Genomic DNA, 11,181 nt, shown 5'->3' with positions numbered 1-11,181 from the left:
TATATTGGCTAGTTTCATATACTGCAAAAATTCTTAATATATAGAATATCTTAACAGAAACTATATTATATATTGAAGCCGCAATTGCACCCTATTCCAAAATTAATTAGCTAGTTTCATATTGTTAGGAAACCTTAATATTACGAAATTATGATAAAAAAGAATGCCGGTTTTGCCAAATTGTATACGACAATGGTTTCCTAACCAGTATGATTTCGTACTAGTTGCGGTTTGGTATCCTTCAAGGATATTAATTAACATTTATAAATAGGCTTAGTCTTCCATCCACAAACCCCCGACCCAAATACAAAAGAACATCAAACGTAGCCGAAGCGGACGTCATGGGATGCCTTCACTTGCCTGACCTCGTTAAGCACAATATCATCCAAATTCTTCCCACCAAAGCTGCCGTCCGTATGAGTTTTCTTTCCAAGCAATGGGAAGGTGTGTGGTGTTCGAGCTCCGTCTTGGATTTCGACGAGGGTGACTATGAGGAAAGCATTGATTGTCGAGACAACCAAGGTGATAAACATAGGAAGTTCATCAACATCTTGATAAGATATTTGAGATCTTGTGGGAATGATAAGCAAAAGAAGCTGAAGTTACTTAAACTGAGGCTTCATATGAAGGGTTACTTGTTTAGAGAGGACCCTAGCATCGTTGATAAGTTATTAACTTGTTCGTTAGATAGAAACGTCAAAGAGTTAGATATAAGCCTCCGGCTTGATAGATTATTTCAGAAGGATTGGCATGAGAATGAAAACTACTACTGCTTATCTAGAACCACCTTTCTTGATGCAACATCTATAACTACTCTCAATTTGGCGTATGTGAGAATAAGGGACATACGCAATGCCAACAGTGGACGTCCTATAGATCATATAAGACGGCTTCTTCCCTCCTTGAAAACAATGTCCCTCAACAATGTTCGCTTTGATAGGCACGCCCTCCGTTCCTTAATTTGTGAGTGCCCTTGTATTGAATACTTGTCATTAACTTCATGTTCTTTTGAAGATGATCAAGAAGACGCACTCTCCATGTTTTATATTTCAAGTTACAGTCTCAAGTTCTTGGAAGTCAAGTATTGCAAGGCTCAAGATATTCAAGTTGACCACACGGTAGATCTTGAATCTTTTACGTTTGTTTCATCAAAGTTTCTTCCCGTTGAGAGGATAATGTTGACCAATTCCCATAACTTGAAACATATCAACATTCATGCTCATCACCTGAAAAACTTACGCTTAATTGAATCTCATCGTAGTTTGGAGGCCACCATCAATACTCCTAATCTGAATTCTTTATATTTCATTGGTTACTTAACCGCCAAGATTTCTTTGAAAGCCCCAAATTTATGGGAGGCCACCATCTTACTGTTGGACTTCTGGGACATACAATTTCTGACTGCCTTCATCGGGCCATGGAAACATTTACCCCTACTCGCAGGTTTTCTTAAAGAATTTGGTCGCTCCAAGAATCTGGACCTCATTGTTGCTGATTTGAAGAACGTCATCTTTCCAACAGAATTCAGAAATACCTGCTCTTCAGCAATATTGCCTGGTCTCAACAACAGTCTTGTGCTCAAGATGTCAAATTATCTTGAAACGGATTCAGATACTTGTGATTTGGAGGACTCTTTGACTTGGATAGCACCTTCTGCAAGGAATATTTCTGTTGAAAAAATCATTGGAACGCTACTTTTTGAATTTTGAACTAAACATGAGTTGTCCCAGCCAGCCCCAGATTATTCCAAATTTAACGCTGTGTAGCTTTACCAATTGTACTTTATATACCATAGATATGCATCTTAACCATTTCGTTAATTGCCTTCGTACTTGGGAAAGGACCAACGCATGTAAGATACTAGGAAAATTAAGATTGTTAGACATAAACTGGAAATAGTTCTAATGGTGAGACATAAACTGGAAAATTAAGATTGTTAATCATATTAAAACCCATATCCGACAACAAAAAGAAAAAAAAATAATGTGCCCATAATTCTTAATGTCGAAAGCGATTAAAGGTAGTATGGGTCAATAGCTTATGTTTGCTTAGGCTTTTCTGATTGAATTGAGAGATTGAAGATTTATAGATGGGGAAAGTGTCTCCAAAAGAGAGGAATTTGAAGAACCCGAAACAGAAGAAGCGACGGGATTCTGGTTGAACGGAAGTTCTCAAATGCCTTAGCAGTCAGAGTCATTGCCTCGGTTGCATGGATAGTGTAGGATGTATTGTTTTATTGGTCAGTATACAAATGTGTGAAAATTGGTTTTCATTTAATGGGTCAATTCATCTTTAATATGGATCTGAATATCTTAAATCTTATATGCTTGGGTATTGCGTTGTTGAACTTTGGAAAACGATTATGCTTTACTACAACATTTTCTCAAGGGAAAAAGTATTAGACTTATAGTGTTTTCAGGCATTCGCGTGTTTGCTTATTATAGATGATGTATTTCTGTATTGCACTAATATTTGTTTTAAAAAAATTAATTAGTTTTTCCTCCCCAGTGTTTGCTAAGGCGCTTCTCGAGACGGCATTGGAACGTGCATGTGATGAGGATTCAGGGGATGAGGAGGAAATGGCAAAGGAGGACCAAAACGCGTTCTCTGTTAGGATAATTGGTGCCCTAAATGCCAGAAAGTCTGCACTCACCACTCATTAATTATATGGTTTGTTCCTTTGGTTTTTATGGTTTAAGGGTGTTTAATTTGATGGTGTTTTTGACAAATTGTTGAATATATTGTTAGTTTAGTTATTGATTGTATTAGTGTGGTTTATGCTTTTGGTATTACGCAGTTTTTTCATATCCCTAATGTGACATCCCACATCGCCCAGGGGAATGATCCTTAAATGTATATTCTCATCCCTACCTAGCACGAGGCCTTTTGGGAGCTCACTGGCTTCGGGTTCTATCGGAACTCCGAAGTTAAGCGAGAAGGGGGTTAGAGCAATCCCATGATGGGCGACCCACTGGGAATTTGCTCGTGAGTTCCCAAAACCGTGAGGGAATGGTAAGCCCAAAGCGGACAATATCGTGCTACGGTGGTGGAGCGGGCTCGGGAAGTGATCCGCCCCGGGCCGGGATGTGACAATTGGTATCAGAGCCTAACCCTGACCATGGTGTGCTGACGAGGACGTCGGGCCCCTAAGGGGGGTGGATTGTGACATCCCACATCGCCCAGGGGAATGATCCTTAAATGTATATTCTCATCCCTACCTAGCACGAGGCCTTTTGGGAGCTCACTGGCTTCGAGTTCTATCGGAACTCCGAAGTTAAGCGAGAAGGGGGCTATAGCAATCCCATGATGGGTGACCCACTAGAAAGTTGCTCGTGAGTTCCCAAAAACAAAACCGTGAGGGAATGGTAAGCCCAAAGCGGACAATATCGTGCTACGGTGGTGGAGCGGGCTTGGGAAGTGATCCGTCCCGGGCCGGGATGTGACACCTAAACTCATTTTCAGGTAGAGAAAACGTGAGTTCTTCTAAGGTGTTTAAGTGAGTGTCAATCAGAGAGTACTTTGTTCGAATATCTGTTCGAACAAAAAATTTCTTTGGAATGAAATAAATGAAACAACTTTTGAGACTCCCACATTTGAGATGTGTATTGGTTCTAAAAGTATAAGATCGAAAGTTACATTTTCATTCCCATTTACAGAAATGCAACTTGTAGAATTAGTTAAATGTATCAAATGACTAGCATGTGAATTTGTGTATAGTTAAAAATAATCTTATCCTTAAGGATTATTGATTGGGCAAATTTGGTTCAGAAAATTTAGGGTTATTGATTGGGCTAATTTGGTTGATTAGTTGATCGGATTTGGATGGGTTCAAGGGTTAGTTTCTAGGAATGTTCCATTGGTGTTCTTTTTCTTCTACACAGTTACCAAAATCTAAAGTCCCCATTTGATCCTCGAGTACGACCCAATCGTATTTGCTGTAATACAATCATATTCTTGAGGTTTGGATTTTTTACTTTTATGTTTCTGTCCATTATATGTTTCTGCCCAATCATATTTGCTCATGTTTTCACTGTTAGAAAATACATGCATGTTCTCTAAACTAAAATACACTTCTCAGATTGTGGTGATTATTGGATTGGATTTTCCTTATTTACCTTCATGTAATGGTGGGTTTAACTTTTCAGGTGAATGTTTTTATGCAACCTCATTACGTGCAAAATTTTGTTCAGTCAACATTCAATGCCCTGCCATCAGATCAAGTTAAAGGTACGAATCACTAGCATACTATTTTCCTCACTTTTTATTCCCCTGCTGAACACAATGGAGTGAATTGTCTTCATTTGCATTCTGGCATTTGAACTTACGTATATTCTTACCTGACATTTGTAAGCTTTTAATTAGTCATGAAATATGATACATGTTCTCCGTGTTTACAAACTTATGACATACAATCAGTTTCTTTTCGGTTGGGTTGAAAAGATATTGATTGTGCTGTTATAGCTCCTTTTTATAGTTGGGTTGAAAATCATGTTAATAGAAGTTTTTTTTGGTTGGTCCGATCTGTAACAGATGAGATTGCTTTGTTTGAATCAAAATTTGATCTTTTTTTATGTGAAATTATAATGGAATCGTAAATTTGTCTGGTATATCTTAGATTCTTTGTTGCATATTCACCTTCTCACAGCTTTTACAATGTCTCTTGATTGGATGGATTTTTATAATTTCCATGATCAACAGATGCATGAAGTAAGGAGGAAGCTACTACTTTTATGGAGCTTCTTTGGCATTGTAAGTTGAAGTTGCAAAACATTTTTTTCGTTCATAGAATTCATTATCTTGCAATATTGGCAATTAGCAATGTCTGACAATTGGTAAAGTGTATTCATTTTTCTGCTTAATTTATCTTGAGAATATTTGCATCTTAATACTTATTTTAAATATGTTAATTTGCTCCATTTTCCATAGAATTTTGTGCAATGTGAATATAGGTTATTCTCAATCCTCAGATAGTGATTATTTAACGACTTCTCCAAACTTGGCTACTCAGCTTTTCAAATACAAAGTTGCGGATGAGAGAGGAACCAGATGAGCTAGAATCGGATTGGTATGATTCTAAATTATTCTTAATCATTTACAACTTGCAGAATTAGTTAAATGTATCAAATGACTAGCATGTGAATTTGTGTCTAGTTAAAAATAATCTTATCCTTAAGGATCATTGATTGGGCAAATTTGGTTGAGTAAATTTAGGGTTATTGATTGGGCTAATTTTGTTGATTAGTTGATCTGATTTGGATGGGTTTGAGGGTTAGTTTCTAGGAATGTTCCATTGGTGTTCTTTTTCTTCTACACAATTACCAAAATCTCGAGTCCCCATTTGATCCTCGAGACAACCCAATCATATTTGCTGTAATACAATCATATTCCTGAGGTTTGGATTTTTTACTCTCATATTTCTGCCCAATCATATTTGCTCATGTTTTCACTATTAGAAAATACATGCATATTCTCTAAACTAAAATACACTTCTCAGACTTCTATTTCTTATGGAAATAGGCGTCCTACATGTTTTTTTGCTTTGCATGTTTGTGCTTGAAAACTTAGATGCTAGAATAAGAACGAAACAATTTTTATGTTTTTCTGTCAACTGCTAAAACATGTGCCGAACCTATAGGATATATATTTTGCCACCTTGACGGCAGGGGCAAGATTTGTGTGAATTGCATGTTGCTTCTGTTTCTTCTATTTATTAGGGAAACAAAACGTTCAGTTTCGTCATGTTAATTGTACAATATCTTTTCATGTCATCTAAGTTGAATGTATATAAAAACAAAGCTGCATATCTTACTGACCCCATTCACTCGTATATCCCTTTGTTCATTCATGATTGTGTTGAATTTATTCAGATAAAATGTGTCTTATTCATGCAGTTAAGGTGATACATTCAAGTTCCGTATTAGCGCTCAGACATATTTTCTAGTTTATTCTGAAATGGTTGCCAACTTTGCAACATATGAATAAAAAATGTAGAGTCCACATTTATGCTGACATGGTTCCTCGTTCAGCGTCGCCGTCAATCACTATTTTGGCAAGTCTTTTGCTACCTCATTTGCTCCGAACTGCGCAAAGGTCCAGCACAGGAACATTGAGGCTTGGGGGTTGTCCACATGCACCTCGTCGGACGGAATCGAGGTGTTGGGGTTGAACCAGGTGGAGCCCCACCGCCAAATATGCCTCTCGCCTTACTGAGTCATGTTGAGATTGAACTCGAGAGTGACGGAATGAACCGAGCTACGAGCGAGTTGTGAGATCGTTGATAGACTTGTTGGAGTCGAATCGAGGAGAAGGCAGCGGCAGAAGAAGCTTCCCAAACCAAACCAAGAATCAAATTCTCGATTGAAGACAAGCACATAGGAGATGAGATGGAGTCGAGGAAGAGATGGGGTTATTAGGCCAAGCTTTGCCCAGATCCTCTTTTCAATTTTTTTAGTTTTTAATTATAATTTAAATTGATTTTTTATTAAATAATCCTTTTTTATTATTTTTATTCACATGATGCAAAGTTGACAGCCTATATCTGCCACGTCATCACTTAACGGTTAACTTAATAGATTTCTTAACAGATGTATGAAACTGAAAAAAAAATATAACTAAATGTATGAAATTGAAATGTTTTAAAGATATTTCATGAGGTTGCAATTGACTCCATACTTGAGAGGGTAAAAGGTAACTCACCCTATATAAATCTTACATGAAAAAGTTATACATGGTTAAAAAAAATTTGGAAAAAGTTACAAATACTAGTATAGAATAAAATCTAGGAACATGGATTAAGGAACAAGAGAAGAGAATGTACCCAATGAAATTATAAAAAATAAAAATAAATAAAAAAAAACCTAGATTCCTCCCATCATCTTCTGTTATGCCTAAACCTGGCATTCGTGTCGTATTTCTTGTGTTCGTGTTGTTTTCGTGTCATACCCAATAACTTAACGGGTCGTGTCGTGTAATACCCGTTAAAGTAAACGGGTAATATGACCCAACCTGAAATCAACCCATTAATATTTTCAAGTAATATGACCCGACCCGTTACCCGTTAAGAAAAATATATTTTAAATCAATAAAAATGAAAATGAAAAACATAATTTGACCCAAAAAAATGTAAAATATAATACCAAATGAGTATATACATACTAAATTTCAGAGTTGACCCCTTAATGAAACTTGTAAAGCTTTTCATTACGAGTGATTACATTTTTCACACTTCTACAATAATTATTATTAATTTTATTAATTTTTCACTCAAATAAATAAAATTGTTCTTGAGATTTGGAGGGTTTTAAAAATCTAAACGACCATGTAACCTTGCCAACAGAACTCAAAGCTTACATGTTATTCCTTTTACAAAATCCTCAATTTTCATAAATCATTATGACATAAGATTTTGTGGTATCCACTTCTGTAAGTATTTTAAATTGATGATCAAATTAGTTCATTGTATTCATATAAGATCAAGGAGTGTAGCTGTAAAAAATCATCAAAATCAGAGTTAAAATAACCGTTAAATCGTGATTTTTCATTTATAACCGTCGAAAAGTTTTGTCTCGTTACTTGATCTCTGAATGTTTGTTTTTTGCAATTTTTGGCGTATGCGATCTCGAAGCATATATAAATAAGTTTGACAGTTGGATCATTGAAATTAGTTTCTTAGGATGCGTATCCCATCAAAACGATACATTAACTAACACTTAGAGTTTATTTATACTTTCATTAAGTATAACATAAGATTTTGTGGTATCCACTAGTGTAAATATTTTAAATTGAAGATCGAATTCATTCATTGTATTCATATAAGGTTAAGGAGTGTAGCTGTAAAAAATCATCAAAATCGAAGTTAAAATAACCGTTAAATCATGATTTTTCGTTTATAACCGTCGAAAAGTTTTGTCTCATTCCTTGATCTCTGAATGTTTTTTTTTTTGTAATTTTTGGTGTATGCGATCTTGAAGCATATATAAACAATTTTGACGGTTGGATTGTTGAAATTAGTTTCGTAGGATGCGTATCCCATCAAAACGATAAATTCACTAACACTTAAGAGTTTATTTATACTTTCGTCAAGTATAACATAAGATTTTGTGGTATCCACTAGTGTAAATATTTTAAATTGAAGATCGAATTCATTCATTGTATTCATATAGGGTCAAGGGCTGTAGCTGTAAAAAATCATCAAAATCGGAGTTAAAATAACCGTTAAATCGTGATTTTTCGTTTATAACCGTCGAAAAGTTTTGTCTCATTACTTGATCTATGAATGTTTTTTTTTTGCAATTTTTGGCGTATGCAATCTCGAAGCATATATAAACAAGTTTGACGGTTGGATCGTTGAAATTAGTTTCGTAGGATGTGTATCCCATCAAAACGATAGATTTACTGACACTTAATAGTTTATTTATATTTTCATCAAGTAGAACATAAGATTTTGTGGTATCAACTAGTGTAAATATTTTAAATTGAAGATCAAATTCATTCATTGTATTCATATAGGGTCAAGGAGTGTAGCTGTAAAAAATCATCAAAATCAGAGTTAAAATAACCATTAAATCGTTATTTTTCGTTTATAACCGTCGAAAAGTTTTGTCTCATTACTTGATCTATGAATGTTTGTTTTTTTGCAATTTTTTGGCGTATGCGATCTCGAAGCATATATAAACAAGTTTGACGGTTGGATCGTTGAAATTAGTTTCGTAGGATGCGTATCCCATCAAAACGATAGATTTACTAACACTTGATAGTTTATTTATACTTTCGTCTAGTGTAAATATTTTAAATTGAAGATCAAATTCATTCATTGTATTCATATAGAGTCAATGAGTGTAGCTGTAAAAAATCATCAAAATCAGAGTTAAAATAACCGTTAAATCGTGATTTTTCATTTATAACCGTCGAAAAGTTTTGTCTCGTTACTTGATCTCTGAATGTTTGTTTTTTTCAATTTTTGGCATATGCGATCTTGAAGCATATATAAACAAGTTTGACGATTGGATCGTTGAAATTAGTTTCGTAGGATGTGTATCCTATCAAAACGATAGATTCACTAACACTTAAGAGTTTATTTATACTTTCAACTCTTAAGATTTTGTGGTATCCGCTATTGTAAATATTTTAAATTGAAGATCAAATTCATTCATTGTATTCATATAGGGTCAAGGAGTGTAGCTATAAAAAATCATCAAATTTAGAGTTAAAATAACCGTTAAATCGTGATTTGTCGTTTATAACCGTCGAAAAATTTTGTCTCGTTACTTGATCTCTAAATGTTTGTTTTTTTCAATTTTTGACGTATGCGATCTCGAAGCATATATAAACAAGTTTGACGGTTGGATTGTTGAAATTAGTTTCGTAGGATGCGTATCCCATCAAAACGATAGATTCACTAACACTTAGAGTTTATTTATACTTTCATCAAGTATAACATAAGATTTTGTGGTATCCACTAGTGTAAATATTTTAAATTGAAGATCAAATTCATTCATTGTATTCATATAGGGTCAAGGAGTGTAGTTGTAAAAAATCATCAAAGTCAGAGTTAAATAACTTTTAAATCGTGATTTTTCGTTTATAACCATCGAAAAGTTTTGTCTCATTACTTGATCTCTGAATGTTTGTTTTTTGAAAATTTTGGCGTATGCAATCTCGAAGCATATATAAACAAGTTTGACGGTTGGATAATTGAAATTAGATTCATAGGATGCGTATCCCATCAAAACGATACATTAACTAACACTTAGAGTTTCTTTGGGTTAAATATTAGACGGGAAATGGATGGATATAGGCTACAAAATTTTTCAAACATTAGGCAGGAAATGGATGAAACTCTTGAAATATTAGGCGGGAAATTAATTATTATAATTTTTTTATGTGTTTGGTATTTTTAAATTACTTGATATTTTTATTTTTAATGTGTTTTATGATTTTTAATCTCAATCTTTGCCTATAATATACTATAAAAATAAATAAATAAATAAAACTTAAAATTTAAAATTTATATAGAATAATAATAGAATAATAATTAATAAACAATATATACATATTCATTATATCTATTGCATTTTATAGTAAGTTTTTTTTAGTAGTTTAAAAAATTAAAATCATCAAAATAGCATTTTTCTTATCGTGTCGAAACAGGTTACCCGCGTGTCACTCTCGTGTAAACCTCTTAAGGACCCGTTATTAACAGGTTATTATCGTGTGACCCGATTAGTTATCGTGTTGACCCGAAACCCATTATTTTCGTATTGTTTACGTGTCGTGTAAGAAATTGCCAGGTCTAGTTACGCCCCACCCCATTCCTCCATTTCCCATGGAATTGGATCCCATTCAGATCCAAATGTGGGGATTCTATGGATCCTCACATCTTAGTCATTCATCGTGTATCGTGCGGTCAGAAATCATTTGACTTTTTTATTTAAAATTAAAAACAAATAGTACCTAACGAAAATTGACCACATAATATACGATAAACGGTTAGGATGTGTGGATAGGATCCCCACATAGTGGATCCGGAGAGGATCCTCTACCCTTTTCCACCATCTCATCATGTGTTTTTTTTTTTCTTTATGAGATAGAACTTGTGATTTTGATTGTTTTTGTTGGTGTTTGATTTGGTATTTTGATTAATTTGTGGTGAATTTTAATGGGTTTGGATTTGATTTGACTCCGTTGCGTATTAGGTTCGCCGTGTTCTTATTGCACTTGGCCACCACCCCCATCACCGGAAATGGCATCAACCCAACTACAAGTCTTGGGGCTGCCATCATCTCCTGAAAGCATTCTCGTCGACATCGAAGAAGTTATCAAGATCTTCATGGTTGCCTGGATCTGGATGGTGTGGCGCGGCGGCTCTGTGGTTGGCGGGGTCCTTGAGGAAGCTGAAATCTTCTTCGTCGTCGTAGGTTGGAAGCGAGCTGCCATTGGACCCCATTCCAAAATTAATTAGCTAGTTTCATATTGTTAGGAAACCTTAATATTACGAAATTATTATAAAAAAGAATGCCTGTTTTGCCAAATTGTATACGACAAACCGGTATGATTTCGTACTAGTTGCGGTTTGGTATCCTTCAAGGATATTAATTAACATTTATAAATAGGCTTAGTCTTCCATCCACAAACCCCCGACCCAAATACAAAAGAACATCAAACGTAGCCGAAACGTACGTC

At 34.9% G+C, this 11,181-nt stretch overlaps 1 protein-coding gene across 1 annotated transcript; it reads left to right on the top strand.

Moving 5' to 3' along the window:
• The first annotated feature begins 341 nt into the window (after positions 1 to 341).
• On the top strand, positions 342 to 1,709 carry LOC137744620 (F-box protein At4g09920-like). Its single transcript, XM_068484393.1, has one exon. It carries the CDS (start codon positions 342 to 344, stop codon positions 1,707 to 1,709), a length of 1,368 nt encoding a protein of 455 aa, XP_068340494.1.
• Positions 1,710 to 11,181: the final 9,472 nt, after the last annotated feature.

This window comes from Pyrus communis, chromosome 9, assembly GCF_963583255.1.
Source record: "Pyrus communis chromosome 9, drPyrComm1.1, whole genome shotgun sequence".
NCBI classification, from domain to species: Eukaryota; Viridiplantae; Streptophyta; class Magnoliopsida; order Rosales; family Rosaceae; genus Pyrus; species Pyrus communis.
This window is presented reverse-complemented; position numbering and strand designations above follow the sequence as displayed.

What these genes read in the sequence shown, in the direction of transcription:
- LOC137744620 (XM_068484393.1), top strand. Translation starts at nt 342, where the DNA reads ATGGGATGCCTTCACTTGCCTGACCTCGTTAAGCACAATATCATCCAA.